General features: G+C 48.8%; 5 protein-coding genes across 5 annotated transcripts; 4 read left to right on the top strand and 1 right to left on the bottom strand.

The window, feature by feature from the left end:
- Window positions 1-1,170: 1,170 nt before the first annotated feature.
- On the top strand, window positions 1,171-3,262 carry F5891DRAFT_1183664 (uncharacterized protein; the record flags this gene model as incomplete). The annotated part of the gene is made up of 6 exons (XM_041366327.1): window positions 1,171-1,203; window positions 1,253-1,674; window positions 1,723-1,826; window positions 1,875-2,042; window positions 2,088-2,388; window positions 2,599-3,262. 6 exons carry the CDS (start codon window positions 1,171-1,173, stop codon window positions 3,260-3,262), a joined length of 1,692 nt encoding a protein of 563 aa, XP_041230577.1.
- Window positions 3,263-3,513: 251 nt separating this feature from the next.
- On the bottom strand, window positions 3,514-6,147 carry F5891DRAFT_1183663 (uncharacterized protein; the record flags this gene model as incomplete). Its single annotated transcript, XM_041366326.1, has 14 exons — window positions 3,514-3,644; window positions 3,697-3,795; window positions 3,847-3,939; window positions 3,991-4,482; window positions 4,529-4,691; window positions 4,723-4,811; window positions 4,859-5,056; window positions 5,108-5,125; window positions 5,175-5,378; window positions 5,431-5,454; window positions 5,505-5,582; window positions 5,630-5,683; window positions 5,734-5,759; window positions 5,807-6,147. 14 exons carry the CDS (start codon window positions 6,145-6,147, stop codon window positions 3,514-3,516), a joined length of 2,010 nt encoding a protein of 669 aa, XP_041230576.1.
- Window positions 6,148-14,101: 7,954 nt separating this feature from the next.
- Window positions 14,102-16,295, top strand: F5891DRAFT_976574 (uncharacterized protein; the record flags this gene model as incomplete). The annotated part of the gene is made up of 8 exons (XM_041376627.1): window positions 14,102-14,167; window positions 14,225-14,926; window positions 14,982-15,080; window positions 15,130-15,174; window positions 15,227-15,569; window positions 15,622-15,832; window positions 15,885-16,037; window positions 16,118-16,295. 8 exons carry the CDS (start codon window positions 14,102-14,104, stop codon window positions 16,293-16,295), a joined length of 1,797 nt encoding a protein of 598 aa, XP_041230575.1.
- A 2,305-nt stretch (window positions 16,296-18,600) lies between these two features.
- Window positions 18,601-20,223, top strand: F5891DRAFT_1183658 (uncharacterized protein; the record flags this gene model as incomplete). Its single annotated transcript, XM_041366325.1, has 3 exons — window positions 18,601-19,276; window positions 19,330-19,684; window positions 19,857-20,223. 3 exons carry the CDS (start codon window positions 18,601-18,603, stop codon window positions 20,221-20,223), a joined length of 1,398 nt encoding a protein of 465 aa, XP_041230574.1.
- Window positions 20,224-20,410: 187 nt separating this feature from the next.
- Window positions 20,411-20,687, top strand: F5891DRAFT_1183657 (uncharacterized protein; the record flags this gene model as incomplete). The annotated part of the gene is made up of 2 exons (XM_041366324.1): window positions 20,411-20,561; window positions 20,614-20,687. 2 exons carry the CDS (start codon window positions 20,411-20,413, stop codon window positions 20,685-20,687), a joined length of 225 nt encoding a protein of 74 aa, XP_041230573.1.
- Window positions 20,688-21,088: the final 401 nt, after the last annotated feature.

Genomic DNA, 21,088 nt, shown 5'->3' with positions numbered 1-21,088 from the left:
CCATATCGCCAATTGCATCATCACCCCACACCCATGGCACACTATTCACATCAGAGTCACCCTCGCAATCCACCATGCTACGCTTCATTCCCGCGCCTTCACGCATAGCGCGCGCACATTCTCGCGCCTTGCGCGTACCATGCGCGCAACTTCCCACGCTTCACGCACATCCACGCAATAATTCCTGCACTTGCGCATTCATCGCCCAACGACCCAAGCATCATACAGGCATCGCGCACACATACTATCACGCAAAATCCTCACCATGCGCACGCTGAGTGGGGACACTCAGAATTTAAGTCCCTGGGAGATGTAGAGACTCGTGCATCTCATAGTGTGATATGGCGCTTTACACTAGGGAGTATACAGCACCAACTCGCAGCATCACTCTGTGTACCATCCACAGTGATTCCTATATGACGCGCAGCTTTCCCGCGCAACGCGCGCCATGCGCGCACCATTCCCGCGCTTCACGATGTATACGCGCGCGCGCGTTCCCGCGCCCTATAGCGCCAGCCATCCAGATGCATCCATCCACTGTCCACCAAGCTCCCTAGTGCGTATATTTCCATTTCCTTTATTAGCATAGTTCCACCTTTATTTTTATCATAGTTTCTCACTCATATATATTTTTACATACCTACTCGGTAGCGCTTCGGCTCCGCATGAGCGCGCTTAGGCGCGCTATATAAGCGCCAGCAGTACATACTATTATTTACCTTACTTTTCCCTTGAACTTACTAGTTATCACCCACTATTTACTTAGCAGTACATAGTAGAAGTCTATTGGTCTACACTTTGCATCTATCTTTTCTTATATTGCTTTATATCATCACTTAAGCTTAGTCTCTTTTATTTCCGCTTACGCGCGCGCGCTTTCCCGCGCTTCGCGCTAATACGCGCGCGCGTTCCCGCGCCTTCGTACCTTGCGCGCACTTGCGCTTTCTCACGCTTCGCTGAAGCGCGTACCTCTAGATCTTCGCAGCACTCGCTTCCCCTAGGGTCGAACGCACTTGTCTCCTCAAGAATAGCAGACTAGGTAACGCGCGACCTCACAACATTTTATAGATACAGTTAGGAGCATCCTTGTTCCTCATTGTATTGTTGTTTCTACACCGCAACAAGGTCTTGAAAGCAGCTGCAACTGAGGCTCGGACAAAGGCTCCAGTGATGGGTATACAACTGCTGAAAGATCGCAAAGCGGTGAGTATTGTATCATTTTCAGCACCAAATAAGCTTTGATGTTCAGTAGGTCTACGAGACATGGTTCCAAAACCAAGGAATGAAGAAGAAGCCGGCTAAACCCCCTATCAAGATGGGGCAGAGATGGACCGAAAGAAGTGTTATAGACACCCTCCAGAAGAAAGAACTATTAAAAACAATACAAGACGAGACTGGAGCTAAGCCAGGGACGAAAGAAATGATCAACCATTACACCAAGCAGCTCAACCTCCTCATTGCATCCTTGTCCCCAGAAGAACTCAAAGAAGCCAAAGAGACGGCTGATATATGGAACCGTCAGGGTGTTCCGGACAATGTCAAGTCCGACATTGCCAGGAAAAAAAGTGATGACATGATTCATCATTTCGCAACCAAGATGTGGAACCAGGCGGGAATGAGGGTCTTTGTTGTGTCAGCTTGGAAAAATGAAGAGGGTAAGATTCATGTGGCCGGGTGAGTGATCCGATGGATGCAATCAGTAGCTTCTCACATTTCCGGCAGTCACGACTATAACAATGAATATGGTGGTGCCAACTCTTTCATGAAGACTCGCAAATGGGATGCCATCCTCCCAGAATGGGATTCATATGCAGAGAGCGCATTTGGTAGAGTCCTAAACCGGCTTCTGTGTAGCAGAGACTGACGAAAATTAGATGGTAACTTGGATGGCGATGCAGTTGCAACTCGCAAAAAAGGTCAACAGGACAAGACTTACATCCTTGATGTTGGAGACGACGGATATCCCGTGCTCCCTGCATGTGATTCTATGGATCTGGACACAAAGAAAGCAGTTGTGCGCGCATTTTTGACTTGGCATTACAGTAGGTCGCTGTTTGCCTATCGGAAGTAATCTCACTGTTAAAAAGGAAAATGTTGTGGGGATCCAAAAATTTCAATCCCATGGAAGTATGTCATTCCTAGATGCGGCGAGATCATTCCAACAGAGTGCCTTCCGGAAGGACACAATCTCGCGGAGCCTTCAAAGTTAAGGCAGATCCATGCCACGGAACTGCTACAGTTCTGGTATAACCGACAGGAAGAGCGCGAAGAGCGCGTATTGGAATTTATCGGTTGGTGGGACAATGATAAAGAGGATATGGTGCTAGCTGCAGACATGGAAGTACCAGTGACAACAGCGAGAAAGAATAAGAGAAAGCTCAAGGAGATGTCAGATCCACCAAGGAAGCAGGCACGTCCACGGCAGCAGTCTCCAGCAGGACGATCACAATCCGGTATCAATGCGAAGACAAAAAGGGCCTGGACGAGAGCCGGAAACTGAACATCCGACATGGAACCGCCGCTTCAGGTCGTGCACAAAAGAATCATAAGGTGAAGAGGCCATCAAACAAAGAATCTGACGACTGCACAAACAATCAGCGACGAGTCCCTTGCTGAACAATCCAATGGATCGGAGGATGATATTCCTAGTGGCCAAACGGCGATTGTGCCAAAACGCCTTAGAGGTCGTCCAGTCCTGATCCGCGGTAGCAACGACTCCGACAGCGAGGTTGAGGAAAATATTCATGAAAAGTCTGTTGAACCCGCACGAGGCAAAAAGGGTGCATTTCCGATCCAGGCCGCTGCTATTGATATGAGATCATCAAAGAAGGGTGCAGCAGTTGAGAAGCCAAGAGACGGCCCTCCGAAGCATGTGCAAAAGGGCCCTGACCCTGACCGTTCAGCATCCGCCGTGACACGCAAAGCCATTGCACCAAGGCAGCGGATGGCAGATCTACCAATGGAAGCCGGTAGATCGTCTCGTGAGCGCAAAGATGCTGTGGTCGGCGCAAAAGCTCGAGGGCAGAAAAGGACTGCCGAAGAATGTTTGGAAGGATCTCCTGCTAAATGGAAAAGATGTCAAGGAGTTCAACAGGATAAAGTGGCTTCAATAGAGGCTAAGGAGAAGCCAAGGAAGAAACGGGTTGAAGAAGCTACCGATGGGTCACCCTCCAAACGGACGAGGAGTAAGACTTCACAACTTGCTGCAGGCAAGCGCTCCCGGAAGCCGAACTCTCGGTACAATGATTATGTGAAGCCCTAAGGCATTTCGGAGTGTTATGACACCCGCGCCTTAGATGGTCGAGTTCTTTGTATGTCCGGCCCCCTTGTATTGCTCACTAGCTCATTTTACACCAACATTGAAAGTTATTTGGACTAATTATATACTGCAATTGAGTCAATGCATGCTGAGGCTGCCGCTGCTCTATACCGGTGATCATGGCATCTAGTGGGTCCATTATCCGGCGGTGAATGTTGAGCAAACGGTGAATATTAATGACATCTGCACCGAGTTCAGGTCACCCGATCTTTGGCATCCGCGTATGCACCAAACAAACTTCGATTTGCCATGAATGTGATTGCCGGCCGAGGGTCAGGCACACGTGTGACCGCTGGTGTGACAATGCTGTGTATATATCGATCGACTGCCTCACGTGTAGGTCAGGCGTGATGGAGCTGCAAGATCAACATACTCACAGTCATTATGTCCTATGCTATTTAGTCGTTGGATAGCTCGACGCATGGACTCTTCAGCCTCCTCAAACACATTGGGATCGGCTGGTGAAGAGGACCGCCCTGTATATATCGGACATTAGCAAAGAATGCAGCAAGTCACATATGACTTACTTGAGGTGGCAGGTAAAGATGTAAGGTCTATAACTTCTCTCCCCTCTGGCGATGTCAGGTCAATGACATCAATTTCCTCTCTCATCTCAGACACTTCCGGTTACTCCTTGATAGTTGTGTTATCCATTGGATCGTCCCACCCACAATCGTAAAGATCCTCGGTGCTGTCCTTTTGAATGTCCGGAAGTGTGTTTTCCATATCAACGTCATCCACTTTGAATGAATTTATTGAATCCGACCTAGACCGATCGGTGGGAACAATGTGCCGATTTGCACTATAGTCCCCATGTTCATCGGAAGGATCCTGAAATATCTCGGCAGTTGTGGTCATCGCAAAGTCCTGCCGCCCACATCCATATGTATCATCGGTGCTATCTCCCGTTGTTGTTGTTTTTTCTGGCAACGAAGCATCATCCTCCCATCCGCAGTCGTAAGGATTGGCCGTCGATGACTTTGAGAGAGCCGTCTCCTGGACAACCGGATCATCCCACCCGGACTCGTATGAACGATTTCCCGCATGTCTCAGTTGACTAACATTGTCAATAGAGTGTGACAAATGAGCCGTATCATCTGTTGAATCACGGCCTTCCTGGCAGGAAGGTTGATTTATACCTTCATCCTGGCTTGGATTCAATCCTGTGAACCTGTCAGTTGGGATTGAAACAACAAAATGCCCACTAACTTTCTTCCGATGAGACATTCATTGCTGAGGCTTCGGTATCTACACTATCCTCCCATCCGCAATCGTATGGGTCTGCAGCGGCAGACTCATTTAGCGATACCGCCCTGTTCACCATCGGATCATCCCATTCGGACTGGTATACATCATCTGCGGGTATAGGTTCCTGCAAAACTTCATTTCTCATCAGATTTGACAATGCAGCCCAGTCTGCTTTGCGGTTGAGTAATCAAATGTTGGCTGCCAAGATAGTACTCGCCTTCCTCCGGTTCATCATTATCTGATCCTATAACCTGGTTAGTAGAAGTGTGAAGAAGTACATAACCAACAAACTTTCTCCCGGCATTATGACTTCATTCGGAGCTGCAGTTTGGTCCTCCCATCCACAATCATAAGGATCAGGCATCGATAACTGATTTGAGGGTGCAATAGCACCATCCCATCCGCAATCATAGGGATCATCGATGAGAGTCATGGAATCCGGCACCGGATCCATGGGATGCGGTGATGTCTGTGAATTTGGCATACATTCTATTTTATCAACACAAGTTAGCGTATTCCTGGCAGCCAGGTTGTGCCAACCTTCAGATATTGCATTTCCTAATCATATTAATATGGTCTATTCTCATGAGTTATTGAACAAACGCACCATCTCCAGGCTTCGCAGCTTCTTCCGGCGCTGTGGTGCCATCCTCCCATCCGCAATTGTATGAATCGGGTGCGGAAAACTCGTGAACGGCAGCAGCTCCATCGACAGTCGGATCGTCCCATCCACAATCATAAGGATCTTGGAGAATTGTTGAATCCATCACCGGACTGATGGCATTTGGTGATGTCTGCGATTTAGCTGAATCTTCCGATTGATCAACATAAGTTCGCTTGATCCTGGCTGTCAGCGTGCTAACCTTCCGATGTTGCACCTCCTAATTCTATTCATAAGTTCAGTCACTGGAAAATCCAGTTTGTGCAGATAACTGACCAACAGGACCTTTGATTGTTCGGGAATGTTGGCCTCTTAAAAAGTTTGGGGTCCGAAGCAATTCAGTTACATACATGTCTAATTCAATTTGTTAGATAAATGGATGAAGCATTTTCCATGCTCACCGGACAGCATGCTTGTGACTTCATCAAAGTCACCATTGAAACAAAGTTCGTATTCTGCGGACCAGGTTTGTTCAACCATGCCAGCAATCCAGCAAACGACTTACTTTTCTCTTTCTTTCCCATGGAATCACTTCGATATTCATAATAATGGGGAAGCTCGGCACGGAACTTATATACTTTAATGGGGATGTTTTCAGAATACCGGGCCGAATAGGGGTTATGTAGAACTTGCATTTATACACCGGATATGATTCCAGTCCGATGATTCCTTGAAATGTCGGAATGCTCTCCGATTTGGGGGGAATCCATGACTCTAAAGGGACATAGGTGCCCCACCAATCGATTGGATCCTCCTCCAATGCGCGGCGGTCCTGTACCAGGGAGTCAGTAGGTGTAGAACACCGATATTGAGACTCGGTAGAATCGATGCTGGAGAGTTTGTCATCAGCATATGAGGACACTTCGTCGCCAGGATTTGACATAGTTGGAGTGGCACAACGAACATGTAGCTCAGACATGATCATATGTGTGAAAATGAAGTCGGAGAACATAATAAATATGCGCCAAGATATACTGTGATATGTACGGCAATTGAGTACGTGGGACAATGATCGATAACAACCTTCTATTACGTGATAATTACATTAAATCGGTCCAGACACCCATGCTTCTATGTAGGCCACGCGTTTCTCGGAAACACCCACCACCGACATATTGGTATAGTGTTAAGGTCGTACTCTCGTAAGATCGGATCCGAAGGACTTCGGCCTCAGCTCGTACGCTGTGCCCCTTTCCCAAGTACTGTCCCTTATTTCAAAGTACTAACGATAACGCGTCCGAAGGTCCGGACGGGTCTCGTAGTATATCCGGAAGTCTTCCGGATATCGGAAACGCGTATAAGGCTAATCCGGACGTATCCGAACTAGAAACTAACAGAGTAAAGACTACCCGAAGGTAGAGCCGAGGATATAGACTATCGGAATCTATCCGAAGTCTCGGAGAGTGACAAGAGTAAGGAGAACTCAAGTCCGGAGGACAGAAAGAGGACAAACTAAGATGATATTCGAACTGAGGTACTACAGGACATATACACGAGTTTATATACTATGAGGATAACGGAAGTATCAGTAAGCAAGGGTCCGAGGCTATGTACGAAGCATGTGCAAAGGTTATCAAACGCGAGTCGGAAATGAGACATAGGTTAACGGATCAGTAATCATACCGGTAATAAGCATAACCGAAACACCGGGAAGAGGAAATACCGAATAGGCTGTGTTTAACGTTATATGAAACAGGAAATGAATTAGAAAGCTTATCGTAAATCGGATCGGAAGCGGATCTATACATCGGACCGGACCGGATCTCAGGGTCCGAAGTCCGGAAGAGAAGCGTGAATATATGGGATATGACAGTATCCCCCCCTTAGGGCCGATCCCTAGAGGCACAAGAACCATCGGTCCGGACCGGACGAGATTATCGCGAGATGATGGAGAAGCGTCTGAGTTCGGAATCGGACAGGTATACTCAAGGGCGGACGTCCCAGGATGATTCTTCCTTTCCCACTTTTTACTCTCTATAACGCTCTATCGAAAATGTCTGGCAACACCTCCGGATCTCAGAAGACTGCTAAGCAGAAACTGCTGGAGCTTCAACAGCAACTAGCGGACGCTGAAGCTGCGGCTCGGAAGGAGGAGGAGGAGATTCGGAAGCGTCAGGAGGCGGAGCGGAAGCGTGAAGAGGAACGGAAGATTCAGGAGGATCTTAAGAGGATTCGAGAGTCCGAAATTCGGGTGGAGGCAGAAAACAAACGGCGCAGGGAGATAGTAGAGGAAATGGTGAGTTTCGGATGGTTATGATGGCTTTGCCTGACGGATGAAAAGTCTCGTGCCATTTCCGCTGACAAGGACGGATCCTGCAAGCGTTGCAGCGACAGAGGCCGGACTTGCCTTTGGACGGATGCGGAGAGCAATGCTCTGGTGAGTTAATCCGTGTTTTTTTTTTTTCGGATCCGAGTGTTTTGACGTCCGGATAGGTCAAGTCTTGCGATATCTGCCGGAAGGACAAGGCTACGTGCCCCGGACGACCCGGAACTGTCAAGGTGCCCAAGGGCAAGAAGAGGAAGCATGCTGCCGGATCTCCATCTCCGAAAGGTAAAGGTAAGAAACGTCAGAAGAGTCCGACTCCTGAAGATCCGGAGGAGATGGAGACGGAATACGATGATCAGGCTTGGGTGGCCGCAGCCAACAGTATAGTGGCGGAGCTGGCTAGGACTAACACCCTTTTGGAGAGAAGTATTCAGGCGGCGGAAGGCAGCAGGGCTGCAGCGGACCGGATGAGCTCCGGAATTGAGCTGTTCCTTCAGCAACAGAGGGAATTTCAAGCCATGTTGTTCGGACATATTCGGAAGGGATTTCGGACGTCTCCGGGTCCGGAGGAGGAAGATGAGGTGATGGAAAGGGCGTCCGGAAGTGATGCAGGCGGATCCGGAGAGGCGGATGGGTCTATGGAGATGTAGGAATTTCTGGTCCGTTTATGCTTCTTCTCTAAATGTACTTGTATTTCGTATGCACACTATGTACTTCAAAGTTGAATAGGACCGGGTTTGTTCGGATATGCAGCGTGGAAGTCCGAAACTAGTTCGGATGCGTTACCGAGCTCCGTAGCAAGTAACCATGAAGTCTCCTCGTCCGTTCCTTCATATCCGGACCATCGGACGAGGTATAGGAGTTGACATTGTCTTCTCCGACGGTCTAATTTTGAGTCCAAAACTTCGGATATCTCATATTCGGGTTCTCCGTCGACTTCGACCGGAGGCGGAGGCGATTGGATACGATTAGGAATGGTATTGAGTGTGGCTGGTTCTAATTGCGAGACATGGAAAACTGGGTGTACGGAGTGCATGGAATCCGGAAGTCGGATGGTGAAAGAATGCGTACCCGGACGAGCTATGATTTCGAACGGACCTAAGTTCTTTTCCGAGAGTTTCTTGGACGGACGGGTGGATCGGAAGTATTTTGCTTTGACGAAGACCGGATCTCCGATTTTCATATCCGGAGCAGGTTTCCGTTTGGCGTCCGCAGGTCCTTGATATCTTTCTTGTGCGTGGGCCATTTCTTCTCGGAGGAACTGATGGAGTTCGTCAAGGTCTACTGCATAGTCTCGTGCGCGGGCGGATGAGAGGTCACGTTCCGGATGAACGGATAGGTTCGGATGATATCCCTTATTGGCGAAGAAGGGTGATACTCCGGTAGTAGCACTCGGAGCGTTGTTATAAGCGAATTCTGCCAAGGGAAGTAGTTCCGACCAGTTATCCTGCTGATAGTTGCAGTATATCCGGAGGTATTGTTCAAGGGTTTGGTTCGCTCGTTTGGTTTGTCCGTCTCCTTCCGGATGATATCCGGACGTGAAGTGGAGGACCATATCTAATGCTTTTCCTAAGGACCGGAAGAAATGCGATACGAATTCTGTTCCTCGGTCCGAAGTGACATGGGATGGAACTCTGTGCTTGGAAAACACGTGGAGGACGAATAGACGAGCGAGATCCGGAGAGGTAATGGTGTCGTGGGTAGGGATGAATATAGCTTGTTTGGATAGACGGTCGATTACGACGAGGATGGCTGTAAAGCCGGATGAGTCCGGAAGGTGCTCGATGAAATCCATGGATATAGAATTCCAAGGCTTTTCCGGTATGGGTAACTGCTTGAGCAATCCGTAAGGTTTGTGTCTCGGAACCTTAGCTCGGCCGCAGGAAGTACAAGACTTGACGTAGTCTTTGACATAGGTACGGATTCCTGGCCAAGTGTACTCGCGTCGGATGATATCTAGCGTCCGGTTCTGTCCGAAGTGTCCGGACAACGGATGATCATGAGTATTCTGGAGGACGCGAAGACGGAGATTATTAGATTCCGGAACATATATACGGTTGTCGCAGCGGAGGAAACCACTATCGTCCACCGTCCATCTCGGATCCGAAGGTTCCGGAAGATGTTCGGATGCGATAGGGTCATTAGGAAGTGCGGTCAGGATGTCTTTCCGGAGCTGGTCGATATCAATCAGAACGGCTGCCCTAAGAACCGGAGTTACTAGAGTTGAGGCTCGGAGGGACGAAGCTAACTGTTCCGAAGTGAATACCGGACGGAAATTGTGAGGGTTAACTCGAGCGTAGTCCTTATCCCCCTCTTTGGGATAGACGTCCCAGCGTCTAGTAAGGGAATCCGGTTTAGCTCCGAGTTTTCCGGGACGGAAACGGATGACTAGGTTAAACTGATGGAGGAATTCCGACCAGCGGGCCTGACGGCGAGAGAGGAGTTTTGTGGTAGAGAAATACTCAAGGTTCTTATGGTCCGTGACAACGTCTATCGGCTCGGCAGAGCCTTCAAGGTAATGTCGCCACGTCCGAAAAGCTTCATGGATGGCTAGAAGTTCCTTATCGTGAGTGTCGTAGTTGAGTTCCGGAGCGGTAAGCGTCCGAGAATAAAATGCCACCGGACGAAGCTCTGAGTCCGGACATACTATGGAAAGTATTCCGGCTATAGCGTAGTCAGAGGCGTCGGTTTCTACGACTATCGGAACATTCGGAATCCAGTGCGTAAGCACCGGAGCGGACGTGAAAGCTTTCTTGAGTGTTTCAAAAGACTTCCGACAATCATCGGAAAAATCCCAAGTAACCCCCTTGCGGGTAAGACGGGTGAGCGGAACTACGATGTCCAAGTAATTGAAAATGAATCGACGATAGAAATTTGCGAATCCGAGGAAGGATTGAATATCCTTAACTTTCCGAGGTTCCGGCCAGTCAACGATGGACTGGATCTTCTCGGACGACATGGTCAAGCCGTCCGGAGATAGGATGTAACCAAGGTATTCAACGGATGTGGTATGGAACGCGCATTTTTCGGGTTTAGCATAGAGTCGATGTTTTCGGAGACGGAGAAGGACTTCTCGGACATGTTCCTTATGGGATGCAAGGTCTTGGGAATAGATGAGGATGTCGTCCAGATATACGATAACGCATACATCCAGCATATCAGCAAACACGCTATTGACAAAGCGTTGGAATGCAGCCGGAGCGTTAGTGAGACCTTCCGGCATTACCAACCATTCATATGAGCCATAACGCGTTCGGAACGCGGTCTTCCATTCGTCTCCGTCCGCTATCCGGACGAGATGATAAGCGGATCGGAGGTCGATTTTGGTATAGACTTTAGCGCGGCTCGGAGAGTCTAGGAGGTCGGTAATGAGAGGTAACGGATATCGGTCTTTCTTGGTAATCTGGTTAAGTCCACGGAAATCTACACAGAGGCGAAGGGAGCCATCCTTTTTCTTGACAAACAGGACAGGAGCTCCGTGAGAAGAGGATGAGGAACGGAGGAGTCCGGAGGAAATATTTTCATCAAGAAACTTCCGGAGGGCTGCAAGCTCAACTGCAGATAGAGAATAAATGGTTCCGAGGGGCGGACTAGTTCCTTCCTCTAACTCGATTTTGAGATCATAGGGACGATGAGGAGGAAGTTGGCTAGCTTTGCCCTTATCGAACACATCCGAGAATTCGTGATATTCCGGAGGAATTCCGGACAGGTCCGGAGGATCGGATGAAAGGGAAGCGGACCGGAGGTCTACACCGGTCGGACGAAGGTAGATGCTGAACTGTTCCGATCCTTCCAATTTGCAGGCCCGGCAAAAGGCAACCGCATTGATCAAGGAAATGTTGGGGATGGTTTTATCAGCGGAGGTTCCGGATGTAGTCGGAGGAGGTAAATCTTCCATCGGAGGATGCGGATCCGGAGACGGAAGCGACGTCGGAGGTGTCGAAGGCATTCCATGAGAAGTCGTTCGGAAATCGATGCTGCCCGAAACCCAGTCAATCAACGGATTGTGTAGGGTGAGCCAGCTATATCCAAGAACGATAAAACAAGAAGAATCCAACGGAGTAACGTAAAACGTATCGGAGGTAACTACACCGGACGGAAAACAGATAGGCAAATCTATAGCTTCAGAAATCATATTATTACAAGTACCATCAAACAAACGGAGAGAAAGCGGAGATATCGGATATGTAGGAATTTTATTTTTTCGGACGAAATCAGAGTCTATAAAACAGTGAGAGGAACCACAATCAATTAGTGAAGGAAAATCAGAAATATCAGGAAAAGTAGGAATAGAAACGTATGGACAAAGAGAGTTCGGATCGGAAAGAGAAACAGCATTGAGACGTAGCTCCGTTGCACGGGTAGAGTCAACGCAACCCTCATCCCGTGCGGAGTCGGGAGGGTTGCGGACTATTTTTTTGCTTCATCCGAAGCCTCCGGTTTGTCTTCCGGAGTTACTACTGCAGCGCGGCCTTTGGCAGCGCGCGAAGTAGACTTGGTGCATTCCCGAGCCGAATGGCCGGGTCCACCGCAGAATAGACAGAGTTTGTTATCCATCCGTCTCTTACGTTCTTCGGACGTGAGCTTCCCGTCCTTTCCTAACTTGGAGGTAAGGTCCGGAGGTTTAGAAACGGAGGATGATGCGGAAGTAGCGGGTTTGTCGGATTTGTACCTCGAAGGTCCGGACGAGTTGGAATTCGTCCGATCGGACGTGGTTTGCTTAGGAGGAATGGAGGTGGTGGGTTTAGTTTCGCGGGCGACTTCTCCCTTCCGTTCCCAGTATCGAGCGTCGATAGTCTGGGCAAGGATCTTGTATTCGGAAAGGGTGGAAGGTTTACCCATGCGACTGATTTCGTCTTTGATACGAGCCGGAAGTCCGTTATAGAATTGGCGTCTTAGGGCACCGTCACCCCAGCCACGGACTTGTGAAGCAAGACGCTGAAATTCAACAACATATTTATTAATGCGTTGTCCGTCACGCATATGAAGTTGCTCCAATTGCATTTCCGCATCTCCGGACGGATCGTGCGGTCCGAAATTGGTTTGGAGTTCAAGCATGAACGCGGAGTAATCATCCATCCAATCCGGACGATCATCGTCCTCGTCGGCTAGGAGATCCGGTTCGAACCACTCGAGTGCCATACCCTTAAGGTAGGATTGGGCGAAGTTGACTTTTGCCCGTCCGGAACGGAAGGCTTTGGGTTTGCTTTGGAAGTAGAGCTCGCATTGGACGAAGAATGCACGAAGCTTCCGAGGCTCAGTGCCATCGAAAGTATCGGGCTCACGGATCTTGACTTTAGAATCTTCGGACGAGGTCGGACGACGATTGTTGCGTGCGAGATTGTCGATGGCTTGAGAAAGCCGAAGCATGACACGGTCTTGTGGGTTTAACCCGTCAAATTCATCATCGTTGTCATCCGGTTCATCATCCGGATCACCTCCGAAGTCATCCGGAGGGTTTCCACCAGGAGTATCTTCATCGTCCGGAGGTCCTTCGTCATCCGGATCACCTCCGGCAGGAGTGCGCGTAGGGGTTTCCGGATGCGGACGATTCATGAGTTGCGAAATACTTTGAGCAGGACCGCGTGATACACGGCGCTGAGAGAAACTGGTGAAGGCGTTAACTACGGATGTCGGATCGCGTCGGGTGGACGAAAGTCCGACAGCGTGCAAAGCGGCTTGGTTTACTTTAGTAGGAGCCATGATATGAGTAAGTGTACTTGGAAAGGTGTGAGTTCGAATATACTGTTAAGGTCGTACTCTCGTAAGATCGGATCCGAAGGACTTCGGCCTCAGCTCGTACGCTGTGCCCCTTTCCCAAGTACTGTCCCTTATTTCAAAGTACTAACGATAACGCGTCCGAAGGTCCGGACGGGTCTCGTAGTATATCCGGAAGTCTTCCGGATATCGGAAACGCGTATAAGGCTAATCCGGACGTATCCGAACTAGAAACTAACAGAGTAAAGACTACCCGAAGGTAGAGCCGAGGATATAGACTATCGGAATCTATCCGAAGTCTCGGAGAGTGACAAGAGTAAGGAGAACTCAAGTCCGGAGGACAGAAAGAGGACAAACTAAGATGATATTCGAACTGAGGTACTACAGGACATATACACGAGTTTATATACTATGAGGATAACGGAAGTATCAGTAAGCAAGGGTCCGAGGCTATGTACGAAGCATGTGCAAAGGTTATCAAACGCGAGTCGGAAATGAGACATAGGTTAACGGATCAGTAATCATACCGGTAATAAGCATAACCGAAACACCGGGAAGAGGAAATACCGAATAGGCTGTGTTTAACGTTATATGAAACAGGAAATGAATTAGAAAGCTTATCGTAAATCGGATCGGAAGCGGATCTATACATCGGACCAGACCGGATCTCAGGGTCCGAAGTCCGGAAGAGAAGCGTGAATATATGGGATATGACATATAGATCCTGATATGGGTAAAATTTCTCTGAGTCATTCCTTTTTCTCTTCCCCAGAGAGTTGCGCTGTTATCAACTCACCAACATTTTGCATCTAGTGCTATGACACCTTCCGAAGCAGACGCTGCTCTGAATAACACATTAGAGGATGTGCAATCGCTTATAAAGCGATGTATGAAGTTGAAGGAGGGCGATTCAGCGGCGGGGTTGGCATTATCGGATGAGATCGCTAGACGTGTGGTACGTCCGCTGCCGTTTATGTGGTGTTAATGTTGGTACTAACACAATTGGTTACAGGCAAAAGACTTAAAACTCTACGCAGGCCACGCGACATCATTCTCCCCCCAGCTGCTGTCATGTGCAGCGGTCGTACGGCAGTATTCCAAGGCTGGCGTCTTTCAAGCATTGCCGGACTGGACAACCATCGTCGACAATGATCCACGCATCAAGCATCATCCAAGATTCCACAAGACGGTAAATTATCGTCATGTCACTAGTTTTGGGGTCACGGAACCTGTTGCTTCCGGTTTGACGGATGCGCAAGCTACCTCCTCAACACTGCCCTTCGGTGCCACTCCGGAGGGCAGATCGATAGCTCACGTTCAAGACCCTGCCCTCACAAAGGATATCTTGAGCCCGGCCATACATGCACATGCATCTACCCCGGCAGCCTTGTTTGACCAGGTCCCGCCAACTCCTCCGCGAACAGTAACGGCACCTTTGGAACCGCTGACTCCTATGTACCCTTCTACCGCAGCTGCGCCAAGCAAGGACGATCCTAGTGTGACGGGAAACATGAAGACACAAACGAAGACCGTTCGACAACCGGCCAAGCGGAAGAACATACAAGCGGAAGATGATGCCACAAATGAAACTTACGGGATGCGTAGACCAGCACCACGCCCATTATCCCGGCAATCTGCCCCGAAAAGGAAGAAGAAGTTCATGTCGGATGATGATGAGAACCACCTGACCGGAAGCATACTCGTCACCCGGAAGGTGCTACATCCTTCTTTTGCTGTTTGTACTTCTGACTTTAGCATGAATGTTGCAGCACAAATCGTCGGCATCGACGGCAAATGCAGTTGCAGGACTGGTCAATCCAACGCCCTCGGACACGGTCGATAAAGGTTTCTGGGATGCAGACACCCGGGTAGGTCGTCATCTACTCGGTGATTTCATTTTAATGCTTATTTCTCTAGCCTACTGGATGGGGTCATGATTCCACCATTGCAACGGCGGCGGAGGTGGGTTCTTGATACTCTGGATGCTAATATCAGGTGATGTATGTCGTCCCAGTATTCCGTTCGCTATCACCCTCGAAAGTGTGACAAATGTGTCAAATTGGATGTACCTTGTATTGTACTGCCGGACAAGAAACATGGGTTCACGCGACTTGCCTGTGCCAACTGCGATGAAATGAAGATAACCTGCGCAATTGACGGTGTTGGCGTCCGGGAGAGGTTGCAAGCAAAGTCGAAGGGAGATGAAGCACTTCCTCCCAAACGTACTCAAATCCGCACCCCCAAATCGCGCCCCACCAAAACTCAAGCTAAAGCTGCCACCACAAAAAGAAAGAAAAAACCTGCTCGTGTATTCACCCGTGCCGGACAAAAGGATGTTCCGTTGGATTTATCGGGCGGTAAGCACATCTATAGCACGCTTCGGGCTAGCGAAAATCAATCAAATTTCAGACTCACATGTGGACCAACCAATGGAGGGTGTGACTCCACATCCGGATCCACTGGCATCCCTGGCCATGCAGCCTTTGGAGACAGTGTTACCCCCAGCAACGGCCCAACCGATCACCGATCCTACGGTTGGGTCAGGCAGACTCAGACATCAGCCCGAGCCCGAGCCAACTGCCAGAGATATACTGCATAGTATACATGACCTCGGTAGACGGTTTGATCTCCTTGCCACAAATGAACGGGTGACGCGTTAGACACAAGGTTAGGTGTGATGGAGGAGAGATTAGATGTGAGGTTGACCGTGCTGGAGAAACGTTTAAGCGCTTCGAATCAGCATTGGACTGCGATATCATCATCTCTGGGCAATTTGGCCATGGCTCTTCGGAAGCACAAAGACGATCAGATGATACACCGTCCTCGTGAGAGCATAGCCTGGAGACTCACAATCGCAGCAACATAAGGCCATATATCCATTGTGGTCACTCCACAATACCGGCAGCGGTGATGAGGAGGCTGCCTCGCAAATTGCGAGGCAGCCCCCTGGTGTCAACAGCAGACGGCTAGATAATGCCAGGAGATCTGTATCTACAGCTGTACCTGGAACATCGCTTCCGTTCGCCTCCTCTCCTTTATCCTCCCGATTCTCTAGCGCCCCTCCCGGCACATCCGGCGAGTAGATCGTTGGCACATCCGGCTGCGCATTTCATGACTAAAGGAGCCTAATGCTGTACTTGTATTTGTCTTGTATTTCTATAAGATAGCAGTGAGGAGATGTATGAAGGTTTGCAATAGATGAATCAGATGTTCCACTACATTGAAAGTTTGCTTTGTCAGGAATGTTTGGCATACAATAGCCTACTTTCAAGACGATTCTGCCGAACAATATGTTTATTGATGCATCATATGGCAAACATATGATCAAAGGGGTGCTTCCAGGATGGGCCAGCTGGTGTCACGGATGTTGTTTTCGGCCCAAGAAGTCGAGTTTTGTGTCGTCGGGTGGGCAAGACAAGACAAAATTCGGTTGTGGCGGCTGTGTATGAATGTATTAATCATGGAAATCTGCCCAGGCAGATGGGCTGCGCAACAGGGACCTGTGGGGAGCGGGCCAGCTCATCGCTCCTCTAGGGTTACGGATGAGCTTAGCTAGTTATTTTTGGGCCCATCAGCATATGCTTTGATCTCGGTAATGCTGATGGGAGGGCTCAGCTAATCATTGTTAGGCCCAGTGAGGCTCAATCAGCAAAGGTCCAGTTGACCAACAAGGATGAGTTTCATCTCAGAAGGGCCAGGAAGTGATGTTTCGGCCTGTGTTATAAGCATGTTACTCTCTGAGAGGCGACCAAGCTAAGATGGATAATCTCGGAACATTTGATGGATGGGCTCAGCCCTTTATTGTGAGGTCAGTGAACATTACAAGGGAAAACTGACATGCCAAGCAATTGATTCTGTGCGTAATGCGGTTTTGGCAAAGCACAGTTGGTCATTTGATGACCCAGCACATATTTACACTATCTTACGGATGGGCCCTACTAGTGAACTGTTGCTCTCGGAAGGGCTTGCACGCTGGCTTAAAACGTCGGATATGGGTCTCTGGTGAAGATGGATGCGATCCAGGATGTGATTGGGCCTTGGAGCCAATAAAAATAGCAGAGCAATGCAACTTTTGATGTGATACCGGAAGAGATATATATATTGACATTTGCAGATTGACCTCTCCGGAAATTCAAGAAATCAATTTCACGGATGATGTGGAAACCCTTGTAGATCATGAGCCAAATGGATCCAGTTATGTGATAAATGCATGGAAACATCAGCATACATGATTATCTAGAAGTTACATCCCAAGCATTCCCCAGAATCGCCAAACAGGTTATCAATTGTCATCATGAACATCTTCCGTATGATACGCAAGACATCCAATCAGGTCGTGGCGATGCCTGGTATCGGAAGATGGTATGATGACCTGCGGCTACGTATGTACCAAGTAATCCGGTCGGCTACTATATTCGGTAGCCACAACTCACATGGGCTTAGTTACTACAAAGATGAAGCAATACCAACAGTTTGATATAGGAGCGCATACGGATAAAAAGATGATATATGTGTTAGCGTGCTGGCTACCTATCACCCCCAGAGCTATAATTGGACGCGATCGTTTTTCCGTAGCTCAGCATGCCAGAACTTGTATCATGCCCGGCCTACAACCAGATGAGCTATATACACTGCAGTATATTATGCTATTGGAAGTTCAAGCTTCATGCAATCACCATGAAGCCAGGCGTATGTGACTAGGTGGGACTAAGCAGTACGCACAAAAACCATTCAAAAAGGAATAGGTGAAATAATATATGTACTGGAGCATCAAACTGGGTAAAATCACAGAATCTCCGCAATATCGGCGACCCGCGCAGTATATCTAAGAGTCCGAACCTAGATAATGCTTTCAATCCAAGGACGGTGATCAACTAGTCCGGTAGCATATTTCCGGGAGAATATACAGATGTCCCGGGGGTAATAAAATACCGGATACAGTTCAATATGAATGCTGATTCTTAATGTTGAGCAGGGAAGCAGATAACGCACCCATGTCTCTTCCTCCCGGACATTTCTGTCATCGGCCGCAGAGTCTATACCCGCCAGATTCAAATCCTTGTCTGACGCTGCCTTAGGCGGTGGGAGCGCGTGTGAGTTCAGGATTCATATACACACATAATCAAACATACCTTTACCAAGATAGTTCCGGTGTGAACTTTGTCCTCGTCAGTCGATTGGAACTTCTTCTTTCTCTTCTGTCTGGACCTCGAGAGTGGAGGTGACTTGGGTTCATCTGCGATAACCGCCACATCCAAATCTTCATCGCCTGCCTTCCTCTTGTGCTGTCACCGACGTGCGGTGCTGCATTTCCGGGTTTCGTCTTGGCACCCGCAGTTGATCTACATCAGGAATGGCCTATCCACCATTGCTTCTGGAAGATCCTGTATGGCTGTCCGGGTATCCGACTCGCCATTTATGGGTGAAACCGAACTGTCCAATGTGTTTGCGGATGGAATAGAGCGCGGATGCATTCATATCGTCGTACAACATCCTGCCATTGCACGACAAATTCCAGCTGTTGATCGGCGAATCGCTTATCTCAAGAAGGGCGCGGGTAGTCCGTCGGCCGGAGCAAAACCATCCGCATTCTCTATGAAGCAGGACCAGCAAGAGTACCTTTGCAATCGTCCTCGCAGAGCCGCGGACCCTGTTCCCATTACTCTTCTCGAGCCTATCTTTGCCGAGTTCGTGGATGATTGTCAAAATCATCAACCAACCGTCCGTGATAATGACGTTGTTTTGCAACTGTCGGAAAAGATGGCCTCCTTCTATCCCAATGAACTCGCGCGGATGAATACATTCCGGCAAGTACTCCGGGACTACGGTATTATACTGAATGCTTCTATGGTTGGCTCGACCGGATGTACAATGGACGGACATCTTTTGTCTACCAACAGACAGTTTGTGCTGATGATTATTGAGGGGAAGAACGAGATCGGAAGCGGCGCTGCCGAACCATTTATGGAGGCGATGCTGTACTACCGCAAGTTTATGGAAGACTCGAAGATTGAGATGGCGAGGCTCCGGTCTTTCATTCCATGCATCCATATCATCGTCTTCAGTTAGTTCATTTCACCAGATTAATTGCTAAAGCTGTTTATTGATCACAACTAGGGGCATGCATCGGCTTTTCAGGCTCTGTTTTCACTGAAAAAGTCCAGTCCGATGTCCTGGTCCCTATCATTCCTTTGTTTTGGCATTCAACAGACCTCCACATGCAAGTGATGGCAGCTCATACTTTCGGGGCTCTCAAAATTGCCGTCGAGAAACTTACCAAACTATACTCCCGTCCAATCCCGTCCCTCGCACCCGAAGATCCATATCTTAAATGTCCTTACCCTCGGAGTTATACCACTTCCACCGGTTTCATTCAGCAATTCTCATATGATGAGATTCAAATCCTCAGGGATCGACTTATCTTCTTCGGGGAAACTGTCGGCGGTGTGGCTGGGAGCAAGATATGCATGAAGTTTGTCAGGCACTATTCCCCTCAGGCCCATGAATCTGTGCCAGCAAGGGGAACGCCCCGAAAATTATTGCCTACAATTCTTTACCCGGCGGCTGGAATCTGGTGGTTATGGATGCCCTTGATATTGATAATGATTGCTTGCGCAACGACCTGGCTCATATCGACTACTCAGTGAGATAAGTGTGTCGGACCGTCAGCCGCTGAAGGAGACCATCACCACTCTCATCCGGGAGTTACACAATCACAATGACGGCTACGTTCATGGCGACCTCCGAGATACCAATTTCGTTGTGCGGGACGACAAACACTTCATGCTGCTCGATTTCGATTGGGCCAGACCGATCCAGAAGACGCATTATCCTATGTATGTCAATTGGGAGGATATTCAACGGCCTGACGGTGCGTGGGATGGGCAGAAGATTGTGGCGGAGCATGATTTGGATATGCTGAATTATCTATTTCATCCTGAGCAAGATGTTCGGGAGCCAGCTGCAAAGCGCCGCCGTATATTTGGTGAAGGGTCGCTAACGGTCATTTGATTCATGTATAATTTGTTGTAGCACCAAAAGTCCACTTTGCTTGATACCAGTCTGTATTTTTCGGAGAACGGCGACATAGATTAATATCTGTTGTAATGTAGCTCGCCAATTCGATTATTGCCCATGGCACACGCCTTCTCACAAGTCTCAGTAAGGAGGATTCTACCATACATAAATGGAATATAGAATGCAGGCAAAGGCATCCGTGGCTTCCTCGAGTTCTGCTGAACATTCTGGAATGCGCTTTCCGACATCTGGCGTGATCTCCAAGATGCCGGCTCAGAACACACTTGCGCAATCCTCCCGTTCTTCTGGGGTTAAACTTAACCTCGTTGCAGGTGAGTTTGCCATCAAATCGGAAGAAGTTGAACTCATTGAGATGACTCTCAGATGCGGAGCAACAGCCTGGCCTGCCGGATGATGTGCCCATGCAAATGTTCCCAATTCTTCTCAGAAGCCAATGACCGGAACCGGATGATCAGCTTGCGCCGACCAACCTTGCCGGTCCCGAACCAACTGCAAGGGACATTCTGCAGGGCATCAAGGACCTCGGCAGGAGATCTGATCTCCTGGCCACCAATGAGCGGGTGGAACACATCGGATGCCCAATAGAGAGCATGTCAGCATCTCCGGTACATCTCGTGATGCCCGGATCTGTTACGCAAGTCACCATTACCATATATATATACAATAACTCAGCCACTTTGTCCTGACTATGCTGTTCCTGGTCGATGTTCCTGTAGGCTGGGTCTTGGTCCATGTAATTTGTATATATGAGCCGCATTGTTGGTTGCTACATATTGTTTTCCCTAGTGAGAATGTACTTTACTTCATGATGATCACATGAACCTGTGACAGTCAATGC

This window comes from Suillus fuscotomentosus (genome assembly GCF_016647785.1).
Source record: "Suillus fuscotomentosus strain FC203 chromosome Unknown F5891scaffold_8, whole genome shotgun sequence".
In the NCBI taxonomy this organism is placed as follows: Eukaryota; Fungi; Basidiomycota; class Agaricomycetes; order Boletales; family Suillaceae; genus Suillus; species Suillus fuscotomentosus.
The sequence above is the reverse complement of the archived record's forward strand: the minus strand, read 5'-3'. Positions and strand labels throughout refer to the sequence as shown.